Source organism: Bombus flavifrons, chromosome 16 (genome assembly GCF_040668555.2).
Source record: "Bombus flavifrons isolate JBK064 chromosome 16, iyBomFlav1_principal, whole genome shotgun sequence".
Classification (NCBI taxonomy): domain Eukaryota; kingdom Metazoa; phylum Arthropoda; class Insecta; order Hymenoptera; family Apidae; genus Bombus; species Bombus flavifrons.
In genome coordinates this window covers 6,384,732-6,399,519 of record NC_138457.1, presented here as the reverse complement: position 1 = coordinate 6,399,519, position 14,788 = coordinate 6,384,732, and the positions used below count along the sequence as shown (strand labels likewise).

Below are 14,788 nucleotides of genomic sequence, written 5' to 3'. Positions count from 1 at the left end.
AAATCAAATCTATCATTGTATTTTAGATTCATAACATAACCTAAAAATAATATTTCGATCATATTTCACGATCAAAGTTATGAAATGTAAAAATGATTCTAGATCAGATTTAATTAACAATTAACTCAGGTTTAACATTTAATTCAGATCGAACTTAAGCTAGAACAAACATCTTGATCTCGTTCACGATCTTAACCAAATTAGATTCGAACCCAAATCTAACCTAAGCATAGTTCAAACTTAACCTAGATATATGTATAGTATCCTGGTATGTCTAAGATCATAATCCAAACTCAAATCCAAATCGATCTAAGGCAAACTTAACCTGGACGTGGTATCACGCCTATGATCTATCTGAGTCTAATCTATCTTAACCTAGTTTTGTCTGGTCATGGCTAAAACCTTGCCCCAAACCTAACCTATAAATAGTACCTGGTTTATACTTAGCGGTTGAATACAACTAGTCTAGTAACGTATTTCTGTTTAATCTAAATTTGCAAAATTATTTCTGAAAATTTGAAACTTTTTGGATAATCTCGGTCATAGGGAGGAAATTAGCTGGCGCAAGATGCGAATCTTCTGCGATGGAATCGATTACGTAGATAACGGGGCTCGTTAGCTGTTGCTAATTCTCAGGGACCGACCGAAACGAGCTCGGCGTTTCGGGACAGACCGGTAATGGACTCGTCCCGGTGCACTTCCGGTTATTATCGGGCTTCCTGCGTGTTCGACGCCAGGATCGCGGTTATCTCGATTTCTGCAATTGTCGATACCTCTTCTCCATCCCTTATCTTCCATTACTTTAGAGGATTCTGGATTTTAGTGCTCGCTTAATCCACCAACTCAGCTCTTCCATGTCGCTTTAATCTCAGCCGTTAACATTCATCTTAGTACGCTTCGGTTCCTGTTCGAATAATTCTGTGAAATTCTTTTACTTTTATTCCGTTCTTTCACGACAGATTGTTTCTTCGAACCAATCTAACACTAACACCTCCTTCTGGCAAAATATGTTTTCTAACCTCAAAAGTATATCGAGCTTCTTATAATATTTTAATTATTACTAATATTTAATAACCTAATCCTATGCCTGAATCTGAAAGTAATAAATTATAGCTGATTCGAACCTAAAAGTTTCGAAACATTAAACTGTTTAAATCTATTTTTCAAAGTAAAAGCTTTGACCTGATTGGAATAAACTGCCGTCAGGGAATTGGTTATCTGAAACGGATAATTAATTTGCCGCTCAACGACGGCTATAGCTCGCGATTTCCTCTGCTAAACAATGGGGTGGTTTATTATCGTTGGCCGGCGCTATTGTCCCCTTACGTGGGCTTCGATAAATCAATCGTTCTATTGATCGAACAGGTGCGATCGGAATTAGACGCGTTCGTGATCGTAAATTACGCTTATCCGTTTACGATCCGTGACGCTTGGATTTGTCGTTGCGAGATGCATAATTTTGCCTATGTGCGCCACCTACCGTGAAAACCTAACCTCAAACCGATCGTTCCTATCTCGATCCTCATTTCCAACAATTTCGTAGTCCCGAAATGACAATTCAAATACACCTAACCTACGAACTAACCTGATTCACCACCTAACCTCCTTTTAACTTCATTTAAGACGACCACAATAAGCGTTTAAAGATTGGTACAGGAAATAACCTAAAAATCTATCATTTAACGACTTTTCTACGGATCCAAACGACACTGCAGCGTCGAAAACATTTTCTCGGTCAGCTTAAAAATATCGAGGATTGACTCACAAATGAGAAACTTTCTTCAAGCTGCAAAAATGACTAAAATAAAGCATTAGTTATTTATTTCTGTCGATCCGTCAAGTTTCAAAGCGACCACGACAAACGTCAGGTTGTTTTTCGAGCAGAAACAGGAGACAAAGGAACGGGCGCATTTCGCCTGGCGTGGCACAAAGGAATCCACGCGACACTTTACTTCTCCCGGAAGAAAAGCTCGACGATTACTCCCGCGAAACGCAATTAAGTGGCGTCCTTGTTTTTTTCAAATGTAATTCCGCCTCTACCTGGTGCCATTTACGTTCAAAAGTCGCGATTCGAGATGTTCAAAGAGGGCTAGTCGCCTGTTTCTGAGACGATACTTAGGGGGAAAGAGGGGAAAGCTAATTACGAAACGCTTGGGGAGGTTTCGAAGCGATTGTAATAAGCCGTTCTCCTTGGTGGATGGTTAGGACGACACAAGTAATCTGATTAAAAGGGGACCACAGGATCCGTTTGCAAAAGGCATGCTTTAGAAGCTGAGAGTGTATATTTGGATGGAGAAATAATTTAGACGCGCGCATGAGTTTGTAAAAACCAGCAATCACAAAATGCTAAATCACACAGTTGCAAGTAATAACAGTAGTTTCATAAAAAAAATGCAGAACCAGTTTAAAAGGGAGGATCGATATTGAAAGTCCTGAAAAAGTTATCACTGATGGGTCTACGAGCTTCTTAATTCATGTTCAAACCTAATTCAACCTGAATATAACTCAATATGAATTCGAAAAAGGATCCCAACTATGATCCATCACGCGGACCATCAAAAGAACCAATAAAAGAAGATCAGGAAGAAGAACATCCATCAGAACCTTTAAAAACTTAGTCTAATCGATCTCACGAATCCCCCATTATTCATTCAAACCAAATCCAACCTCTCCAAACTTCGATTCCACGTAAAATCAATTAAGAAGAAGATCTTATCGCATAGACCAGCAATGAAAATGAAGGAATCTGAGAGGCTCTAGACCATAAAAAAATTACTCAGCTACACTGGACGAATTCTTTGCTTATCAAACCACATGTAACCTCTTCAAACTTCGATTCTCAACGAAATCGGCACGAAAAGGATCTCAGAAGCGAGTTGTCGCTGGAATCATAAAAAATAAAAAAAAAAAAAAAAGATCAACGGTGAAGAGAATCCAAAGGAAAGAGGATCGCAGAGAGATGCTCCGCGTATTCTGGTGGACTTAAATTACATCCTTTATACACGGGAGAAGCTTTCGTCGAGGATATTCACCCGACAAGCCCGAAGTGGGTGGATCTCAGTCACGTAATATCGCCGCCAGGACTTCCCTTCGATTGCGCTTCCCTGTATTTCCAACTGTGGATTCCTGTGTTCTCTAGCAGCCAGAGAAGAGCAGAAATTCCATGCTGCGCGATAGCACGCGGCCATGAACGCTTTTCTCCCGCGATATTTACACTGGATCCACCGAGAGATACCGAGGTTTCCAAAGATCTCTCGATCCTTTATCGCCTGGCCGATTCTGCCGGTTCTCGACGGCTCATCCCGTGAACAAATGGTTCGAGGACGTTTTCTGTTGGTAACTTCGACGTTGGCTGCGAGATGAAGTCAATTTGAGATCCGACGCTGTAATGTCTGTGAAGCTAATTCGGAGATACAGAAGGAAACAAAGTGAAATATGTAGCGTTGGTATCAGGTTGTCTGACTACCTCAGGGGAACGAGTAATTTCTTCCTCTACAAACACGATTTTTCCTGTCATCCTCGTTCCCTACTTGTAAAAGAAACGAGAGGAACTCTCGTTAACAGGAAATATGGTAATATAAAATGATGAAAAATAAATTGAATAAAGTAAATAAATATCCAATAAATGAACGTAAAAGAAAAGTATGCGAATATATAAACGATAAAATCTATAAACCTATCTCGAAAGTCCTTCTTTGACTTTCCCTTTTTTCCCAGAATATTATTTTTCGTGATTCTCTTATTACAGATTGACAACGAAACCACATGATTTCCTTCATTCAAGGACATACTGGTTTGCATTCAGATTTACAATTTACACGGCAACCTGTGTAGCCGGTCCACACGTTCCATTGAAATAATACCGAGCAGGCTATATTAACTTCCAATTATTAGGCTTCTGAATATGTATGCGGTCGGTTCGCGCTTAGAACGTTAAATATCCAGGCCAGCCGCGGTCAATATGCGTGCTCGCGGGCATTACACGCCGATATATCGGCAAATATTCTGTATGTGAATATGCAACGTCGAAAACGCAACACGTTACCAACAAATCCTCCTATATTGCTATCAGTCGGAACAGACCCGAAGGATTTCCAAACCGACCCAAATCGATCAAGCGCAGAGAATCCCTTGCTGTAGAGAATAGAAATTGCGGTTTAAATATTCCGACAAATTTGGTCCATTCGATTCTGACAAAAAGCTCTAACTTTTTTCATCACCAACTTGGCCATTTTTGTCCAGATACTTTGAAACTAGTTTATATCGTAATTTTATTTTAATCTCAAAATAAGGAAGGATGCGAAGAACGAAGGTTCCTTACATAGACCTTTTAAAGGCCATTTTCATAATAGAAACTTTGAGACGAATTTAATAATTCATCAAACTCCTTCGCCACTTGTCGCCCATAACAATATAAATCCAATTCTGACAGGAAGATTTCGTATACAATTTATTGGTCCTTGAAGAAGGATTCCAGGATCATGAGGAAGTTCCTGAGGATTCTCAAACGTCATAGCCTGGATCACGATCGCGCTTAATGACCACGAGACGGCGATAACGCCGGGACGTATTTAAGGGAATGGTAATTATTATGGCGCGGCTAGTATCATGGAGGTCTCAACTGTAATGAGAGGAATTCTAGGGTACGATAAAATTCTGGCATTAAACCAGCCAGATTCCTTTTTCTTCTGCAATCAGAGGGCGTTAAGAACGCTGCAGGCAATTCCTGCGAAGACCCTCGTCATCTTCATCACCTCCGAGAAGTCGAGATTAAGTAAAAATTCTTTCGAATAAAGGAAACGTGGGTTATTGCGTTCCACGTTATACCCAATTTCCATTTCCTCTAATTTTATACCGTTTTATACTGGTCCTGAATATGCTGATCTATTCAGGAGCGATAAAAATTCAAGATGGCCGCACTCACCCTCGATCAGCTGATCCAACATGGCGTAAATGTGCGACGTTGCTTCATCGGTCATCACCCAGCCTCCTGTGGTCATCTCTAGCCTGCCATCTTTCACTAACCTTTTCACGACCATCTTCTTGGTGGGGTGGGCACTGTAAATGAACAAGAAAGCCAAAGATTTTAGCTGAATATGTATTTCTAGCTTCCTAACCTGAAAATTTCCAAACGTAGATCGATTACAATTTGTGGATGATATTTATGTTGTTCGTGAGTCGAAATCGATGGTTCAACGTCGACTAAAGTCAGAATTCATGATCGATCGGGAGAAGTATTGCCTACCGGGCTTAATACTCCCGTGAGAGCTCAGCTCCCTCGTTAGAACGTTTATGTCTGCCATAAAATCGCCACAAATCTCGCATTGCTTCTGCAAAATCTTCTCCAGCTTTTCTCTCGTTTTAGGTTAAGGTCATGAAGTCTGCACGATGATCAGATCCAACTAAATTTCACGATCCAACCCATCCTCAACTTTGAAAATTTGCACGTCGAGAACATAGCTGCTTTCGTATCTCCGATGCAGTCAGCACTTTTGCGCTTTAGTACATTTCGAATCTGATAACGTATACGAATCTCTATGCATGGTTCCAAGTTTATCTAGATTTTACAATAGTTTGCGAGTGGTTATCAATCACTTTTCAGGTTATACTGCCAGACGTTAGATTAGCTTCGAAGGAAGCGAATGTTTCTAGAATCGTAGAACTGCAAAGACATTCCTGGAAGTATAATTCACTATCTAAGGAGGTTAAGCATGAATGCCTTACAACGTGCAGCTGATATACAGGTCAAGTAATTGTAAGTTACATCGCAGATAACGGGGGAGGGGTGTAACGTGTTACGCCGCAACTTGTAATTTCGCACGATACAATCCGTGATACAAATCATATTTATAGTCGGGGCGCATTCCAGTGGGTCTGGGATTTACGTGATCCCACGCAGGCCGCAATGGCCGCCTCCTTGCGGTTCACGTCGGTCCGTAAACCACCAACAAATTCCGTTCCACTACCGTTTCCGCTCTTCGATAACCCAAATGCCGAGGAAGTCGTCAATTTGCACCAAGACGTCTTTAGGTTTTCCGGTTAACACTTCGTACACGGATTGATCCTCGGTGAAGCAGAGAATCTAGAAGTACCTTTAAAAGTATCACGGACCTTCGCTATGTAGAATACTACGAAGCTTTCAGTCAGAGAGACTCACTAGTGGAGAGAAACATGCATTCCAAGTTCAAATCCCATTGGTTGCATTTCCATCTTTTTGAGTACACTACGTACTTTCAACTTCCATTTTCACATACATTGATCAAATACTTTGACCACTTTTCAGTACTTTTCAGTGGTTGTAAAATTCTTTCACCTGTAGAGTGCACTAGGGATATAGTAAAAAGGGAAGCAAGTGAAAATAATTTCTCGCCAGGTGAAAATCGATCCAAGTCCGTGGGAATTCGAAACCCGAGTCAGCCAGGAGACAGTCAAACACGCTCTGACCTATCCCAGCCAATTACCCTCGGTGTCTCGCCTTTTCCACCCTTTTCTCCTACTACTCAGACTTACTAATTATACGAAATCTCCTTCAGAACTTCGCATTAAGCTCAAATTCACGCTGGTTCACGAGGAAACAAGAACTCCTCTGCTGCAACGACCCAACAATTCCTGCTACACAGTATAGTACAAAAGAGGCTCGTTCTCAGTCGTGGCGTTGCAGGTTGTTAAGGAAGGAGGTGGTTTTCGATCCGCCGGATATTACCTAAACCCGAAGCACCATGACGCTGCCGTTTCTCGTTCTAATGGGCCATTTTATGACAGCCTCGTTTCAGGAAGAAGCTCACGACACGCGAACACACGGTCGCCGAGCTAAGTCCACGGAAATCTATTCCCCTTTCCACGTGATCCTCTTACGGAACGATAGCCGGGGATCGGTATCGAGGCGATTTCCGTTTTCCTGGATCGCTATCCACACGATTTCCGTTTCCCTGAATCGGAAATGATCCCTTGTCCCAGCCGGTGCTGGACAGAATTCGATCCACCGTCAATTTCATAAAGAAGTTCTTCCATAGCAGTGGTAGGTGGGGATCTCATCTCATTGTCCTTTCGCGATTCCCTTTTATGCTCGCGATACTTCCTCATCTTTATCCCTGGATTCTCTTTCAATCGTTAAAAAAAAAAAAAAAAAAAAAAGAGAAGCACAGGAAGATTCTAGCGGATATTCCATCCATCGTAAGGGGATGCTTTAACTGCTCTTTCAAGCTAGGCCATCTCAGCCGCCATCGACCGCCCCTAATGGCGCCCTTTACGACTGTCGTCTTCGCGAGCCACGTACAACGCCAGCTCCTAACGTGGGCATAAAAAGCGATGTTACCGATGAGCATTGTGGCCGGGGCAATCGAACGACTAGAGACAAGAACGATACTGCAGAAAATAAGCCTGTTTCCATTGCATCTACTGACGACAATTTTGGTGCGTTTATACTGTTTCTGATGGATGGCATGTAGATTGTTATTGTGGAATATTTTTGTATACGCGTTTGTACTCGTATTATGGTAAATAAAATATGGTAAATCCTGCTGAATGGGACATGTGGCGAGAATTGCCGAAGATGTTGTTGAAAAATGACGACTGTCGTCGATCAAAGGAAAAGCTACCCTTCGTCTACAGCATCTCACTATACTCTCTTTCCTCGTGTATGTGATTTTTACCATTTGTATTCATGTATTCTACTCTGTTTCAATCCCCTCCATCACGTGTTCCCATGTTACTCACCTTTCCCACCAAAGTGACAAAAAGGACACTTCGCTCCAGATGAAAGTCATGTTGGGCCACTGCTGAAGCTTCGACACCATGTTGTTCAAGATGCTTCTGGTGGAGCTGTGGAAGTACTGCTCGAACGTTTTCAACCATCCTGGATCTGTATGACTGTGGGGCACCAGGATCACCTGAAACGACAAAAAATACACTCTTACTATCTGTCCGTAAATCTTCATAGGTTAAAAAGAAGTTCCCACAGCAATTCTAACTTTCATTTGAACACGGAACGTCAGAAGATTTGCAATTTCATGGAGTTTGAATTCGTTTATCTGCTAACGCAGCTGAATCCTGGCTAACAGATCGCATTTACAAGCGAAGACCGAAACGATCAGTTTTTAGGTTATGTAACTGCAACAAGAGTCACGATATTAGCTTCTCCATTGTCGCAATTAAATGTATCGCTATATTTGCTGAAAATATTATATATTAAATATGCAGATATATATATTCCGATCAAAATGAGTCAGACCGTTCTGATCCATGGCAGGACTTAACGAATTTCTAACTGAAATAGCCAGATAGTGGTTCTCAACCGGTCGTGATCGACGAGTTCGAAGCAGAAATTCGTTAATTAGGCCGTTCCAGGCTCGCCACGATAACGACATTATTTCGTAATTGATACACCGCTGGGTCGAGCCTGTAATGTGGCCGCACGCCAGCCAGCATCGCTCGTAAAACAATTTGCAGGACTCATTACGATTTACCATTGGCTCATTCAGCCGTAAGCCTGGCCGGCTTGATTGTTGTTCATTGTCTACCACGTGGAACGGGGAAATTTCGAGAAAAATTGCCTTTCCTCCGGTCTACGTACACGGATAATTCAATCTCCCTAGGGGAAACTACATTCTAGGGGATTGCACGAGCGACACCTAGGTTAACCTAACTTTTTCGTAACTAATACGACGATTAACGCGGCGACTTTGTTGGTTGCAGCGTGGAGCATGCAGATTTCAGTGGAGATTCGAAATTGCATTTGAAATTCGTCGAAGTCAATTTGATTTTCGGCCGGGCCGAAAGTTCGCGTTAATGAAAATTCATACCGGTCGGCACCGACGCTTCAATTTTTCCCGTCATTCTCCTCTACCCATCGGCTTTCACAGCCTCTCTTTTATGAATATTTAACGCGCCGCTTGTTTGATCTTTCACACAGCGACCCGTTTCGCTCGGTCATGATGGGAAAAAGAAGATACTTCGCTCGGCTTCTGATTGAGAACCGCTGCCACAAAGGATTACAATAAACCGATATCCATTCGCTCATAATCAGCGTGGAAGCCGCGGCACGTTAAACTGTGCATAGGTCACTGACAAATCCCTGTTATGCGCCCCCGTTTATTACTCGACCGACCGGACCAACCCCCTCCCACCCCCTTCATTTCAGCTGGATCGATGATTTGAATCGGATTCTATAAGATTCACCGGATCCATTCATTTTATTTTATTTTATTTTATCCGTATCGAGAAGCTATCGAACGATCCTCTACTGCCAATAAGCAAGAAATAGGTGAGAATAGTGGAACTTCTCTAAATTGATATTCCAGTAGGTTCGTGCCAACTGTCGAATTGTCGTTCCCGAAGACGAGCGTTAATTACAGATCGATCATCCAGAGCGTTTAATAAGCCGGCTACTACCGGAAACCGCCACGGGAGATATCAAGGAAGGCTTATTCGTATGCATGAGACGATCGTGGCCCGGATCACTGCGCCCCTTTAATACACCCCTACCCCTTCACTCTTCATTGATCTCCTCTTCTCAGCTAGTACGATCCGTTCGATCGTTCAGTTTCCCGATAACTTTGCCGGCTACTTCTTCGAATCGTCGTCCTCTAAATGGAATGGACAGTTTTAAATACGAAAGCTGTCAGCGGTTGACCTTCTCTCTACAGACAATTGCATGCACTTTGATTTATTTTTTTCAATCAGTATTCCAACGCTAACACGTTTTTCGTGCTTTACACCGGTTCCATGGCACCTAATTTTTGTGCTCTTAGCGTCTCACCTTTCTTCCTTCTTTTTTTTTTCTTCCTGTTACACTGCCATCCTGTATGCATAAGAAAGCACTGCTATTATGTGAATAAATAACGTTAATAAGCGCGCTGGCTGGCGGTAGTTCTCGCCGGAAAGGAAAAGAAGCAACGCGGAGAGAGTTAAAGGGTGGAAGAGGGTAAGTAGAGGACGACAAGCGACTCGTGACCGTTCCATTACATTTCCCCAGTCGCGATAGGCAACCACACCAACATTTTACCAGAGCAGACGTACTTTTTACGAGGACGTCTCTTACGACCTAAACGTATCTCGTATCTCGAATGCTGTTTACCTTCACCTATCATGTCTCTCTCCACTGCTACGTGTTTAGCGTTTTACGTCAATCATGTCGAACGATAGAATTCCTTAGACAGTGGTGTTCTCGTGGGAAATACTCTAATCGTAATTTGATCTAAATTTAGCTTACGAAGCTTAATTTTTCTTGAGGAATTGGAAGATTAATTGGACACTGTGTATATAGGTTGTTATCATAAATTAGAGAACTGCAACTGCCGGAAACATGTCCCCGGAGTCACGCACTCTGACGACTTTATATCCAGGTTTCTACGCCACTCTCAAAGGAGAAGTCGCCGCCAAAAGTGCATCACGAGCTGTGCAGGTTAATTTCCGGCCTGGCAACTTGCAAACTTCGCGCAACTTCTTCCCTAGTCTAATGCGTCCCTTCGTGAGAGCCAAAAGCCAGTTCGTTTTCAAGCGATCACCGTCTCCTTCCTGTTTTCACGATTCCGGTGTGTACTTTCGTCAATCGATAGGAAAAGAAAGTTTAAGCAGAAGCTCATTAGCTGGAAAGGACGTTCTCATCCATCCGAACCTCGAGAATGCGGACAGCTGCTTAGGACAGATTCGCCTTCGATCTTATTTCATCGGAATCATATCGTCAGGAGATTCGATGAAAACAGCTTAACAGCATTCAGCTATATTACTGAGAAATACCTGGTCCAATTTATCCACTGGTATCTTCAAGAAGAATAAACAATCTTTGGTCTTGGCCTCAACATCCAATCCAATCTTTCTAACCTAACCCGAATCTAATCTCTCGAGAAGCATCAGAAGACTTGGAGTTGCGACTCGGTATAAATCGACCGCAGACCAAATGATACTATCAAACCCATTCCCCATCGATCCGCAAGCTTCCTAACCGAATAACAATCGACTGAATGTTTCAGAAGTACTTGGTCCAATCTGGCCACTGTTTCCCTTGTGGAGAATTATGAATGCTGGTAGCAGAGGGCCCAACAGCTCAGAAGAAAAACAGGATTAATAATTGTTGGATCGAAAGTACGGAGTTGGAATGACGGAACAAATATTTGGACGGAAGTGGTTCCCGGACGAAAGCGATTTCATCGAGTCCCAGGAGGCACGTACTTGCCGGGGGACTTCGGACGCGGCTTCCCCTCGGCCCTTTCATCGTGCCGGAGTTCGACAAGTTCGACAATACTGGCTCATCAGGCCATTGTCGGCCAGGTACAATGGTGGGCGGTGGCCTTTTCGAAAACGCGCACAACAATGCCGATCTAGTCGTGGAATGCATCCGACGCACCTTCCACTTCCCATTCTGCTTATCCTTCCTTCCGTTCTTCGTCTCTGCTCCGCGATTTCCACGCTTGTTTGCCGATTCCATCGTTCGAATTACTGCACCGCCATTTTAATACCCACCAGTGGCCATTTTGTCGTCATTTCAACCGCTTCTCGTTCAGCTGAATACAATATAATATGGAAATTCTTCTCCGCTGTTTCAGCGTTCTTTTTTTAATCGATGTCCGGATCAGGAATTTTAGATAGAACAGGTTTTGTATCGTAGGATTTTTCAGGAAGAAATTCTCGTGTTCAGATTTTTTTTTTTTGGAAATCCTTCTAACTCTCTTTGTGCATCTATCATTCTGTCTCTTCCTTGAGTATTTTCGTAACAAGTATTCAGTATTTAGAATATTCAGAATTTTGATAACGATATTCGGTCCAATTTTAAATACCATACGTACCTATGCATTTTTTTGAAAACTGAAAAGTTGCCTCGCGTAGCACGATGTAAGAATACGTGTTCGGATATGGTAAGATATGTTCGGTACTCGATGTCGTCCATTCACGGTACCGTAGCGTCATAAACACGCCAATATTCTGCAATCTTGTCTAACAAGGTTATAGTGCTTTTTTTCCGGGCATAGATAACCCACAAGGTAAAACTGAGAGGATAATATCGTGGAGAAAAATTCACCGCATAGACGACGAGCACCACCGATCGACGTCTTCCATCTGTCGACCTCTTTGATTTGCGATTCCGTACCAGGAGATCGCGGAACTGTGAGCCTGATTGAATTTTCTCCAACCAAATCCAGTTTCGTGCTAGTTGAAACGTTTTTTCTTTTTCTTTTTTTTTTTAATTCAGGGGCTACCACTCGATTCCATTCCCTTTTCTCCTATTCGACGTACCGAGAAACTAAACGTCTACAGGTAGTTTCAAAAATCCTGTCCTTGTTACTGCTACTCGATTATGACTCTCTGTGTTTGCATGACTCGATTATGACTCTCTATGACTGCACGACTTGACTATGACTCTCTGTGACTGCACGACTTGACTATGACTCTCTGTGACTGCACGACTTGACTATGACTCTCTGTGACTGCACGACTTGACTATGACTCTCTGTGACTGCACGACTTGACTATGACTTTCTATGACTGCACGACTTGACTATGACTCTCTGTGACTGCATGATTCGATTGACTCTCTGTGACTGCACGACTTGACTATGACTCTCTGTGACTGCATGATTCGATTGACTCTCTGTGACTGCACGACTTGACTATGACTCTCTGTGAGGGCACGACTTGACTATTACATTCTGTAACTGCACGACTTGACTATTACATTCTGTAACTACACGACGTGACTATGACTCTCTGAAATTGCACAACTTGACTATGACTCTCTGTGACTGCACGACTTAACTATGATTCTCTGTGACTGCACGACTTGACTATTACATTCTGAAACTATACGACTTGACTATTACATTCTGTAACTACACGACGTGACTATAACTCTCTGAAACTGCACGACTCGATTATGACTCTCTGTGACTGCACGACTTGACTATTACATTCTGTAACTTCATTTGTGGGCAAATGATACGTTAGTGTAGAATTTTTATCGAAAATCCGAAACGAAAGCTCCAGATTGTGAATTCGGAAGCGCACAAGAGCGCCTAACTTGAATATTCCATAGAAACGATGGATCTTGTTTGCCGCGATGAAAAAATCGCCGGATTTTTGCTCTTTTTCAGCGAACATTGAAATTCATCATGGCACGGGGATATGTTTCATCCTAACGAGCAGACGTGACGGCGTATCGGCGGTGCATCGAACCGATCGAGCAGCAACTTCGTACGGGGAGATTCACCTTTCACTTCCGGTCGCGCCTGGCAACGGCAGCCCGGCATTCACGTTCGCGAGCTAATTAAGCCGATGCATCCGAGGCATTTCGCAGATTCGTTAACGAAGTTGCTCGCCGCGCGGATCCGCCTTGAGGCTCCGTTGCTGAGCACGTACGATCCCTGTGCTGAGCTTGGCCCAGGCCTGCGTTGTAAACGCACCTTTCTATCCGCCGTGTTGCTCTCCTACCGCTTCATTACACAGATCAGATTATCGTCGCATCGCGTTCATTCTTCTCCGCTGCGTTCAACCCTTCCAACCCTCTAATCTGTGTTTCGCCTCTGGCTGATCGGATACGCATTCCGTGATTTCGCCATAGCAAACTGACTCTTCTTCAAGATCCACGATCGTCAGAATTTACGCGAAACAAGTTACTCGTGTCGGAGTACAGGAGCTGAAAACGACGTCATAAATTTTCTTTTTTACTTTTATATTATACGACTTTCCTCGAATCGACGATCGTTGACATTTAGGTGAATAAATTTTGCGCGGTTATTCCACGTTAGAGAAACAGCAATCGAAGAGAGAAGAAAGCTTCTTGCAGATTACAAGCGTCCGGCTAAATCCGCTTCGTGCATTCACCGCGGTATTCAACAAGCTTGACGATCCACAGTTTTCAGCGAACATCGCGAAAGGCGCAACTTATCGACCGAGCCGGGGATTCATTATCGAGCACTCGAGCCGCTCCGGTGAAAAAACCAGGGAGTTTTATCCGGTCGAATAAATAAACGAGCTATGAGGCTAAATATTGAAAATTCTCGGACGAGCAAGCGCCTGGAGTTTTCTCTCCCGACCACGTGAGTTTTAATGAAACATTCCCATTAGCGTCAAGGGCCAAGGGAACCGCTGGTCAAGGGAATCGCTGCACAAAGGTTTGCTGGAAAACCGCGACATAGGCAGAGTTGCACACACCTAAAGCACATCCACGCTTCTCCTATATATTACACTGGTACAATTGCAGGATTTTTAACGGCAGAAAAATTCGCGTGATCCTTCGGAAGGCTGTTTTTTTCGCGCTTTTTGACAGCCACGATGTGTCTTCCATCGTGGAAGAATTATTTTTTCACACTCTTCGTTTAGGCGACACTTTTTCCACTCTCTGGCGACTATTATCGAATACTTTGATACGAATATCGGGCAAGTGCGTGTCATATGAAACTTGTACAGGTATCACACGCAGAACACGATATTCTTAGAACACGGGTTCGCTGTAAGACGGTTTGGCAATTGAGAAAGTACAGGTATTAGGTGGTCCGAAAAGTTTCTTTCGCTTTATGAGGAAACATCGTGATATTTCACAGACTTGTTTTCACGTTTGTACGAGGGTGCACTGTTGTGAAAGACACATTTGCGAAAGAAAGACATTTTTCGGACACTTTTATAACACGATTTCGCTGTGGCAGAGTTCGAGAACCGGAGAAAAGGAACGCGATGAAAATTTCCGTAGATCTCAATATTTTCCACACAATTGTAAAAAGTATCGTTTCTTATATCATTTGTCACATAGATGCCCTTTTAAGTGCAGAATACTATGGTGCAATTGCTCGAACGAACC

General features: G+C 43.0%; 1 protein-coding gene across 3 annotated transcripts in view; it reads right to left on the bottom strand.

Moving 5' to 3' along the window:
• alpha-Man-IIb (alpha-Mannosidase class II b) overlaps window positions 1-14,788 on the bottom strand; it is a 166,866-nt gene that overhangs the window by 12,784 nt on the left and 139,294 nt on the right. For all 3 annotated transcript variants that reach the window (XM_069129778.1, XM_069129780.1, XM_069129781.1), the window contains 2 exons: window positions 7,717-7,889; window positions 4,925-5,058 (listed from right to left, as the gene is read on the bottom strand). In XM_069129778.1, the coding sequence (XP_068985879.1) occupies window positions 4,925-5,058; window positions 7,717-7,889 (307 nt within the window). The remainder of the gene's footprint in view (window positions 1-4,924; window positions 5,059-7,716; window positions 7,890-14,788) is intronic.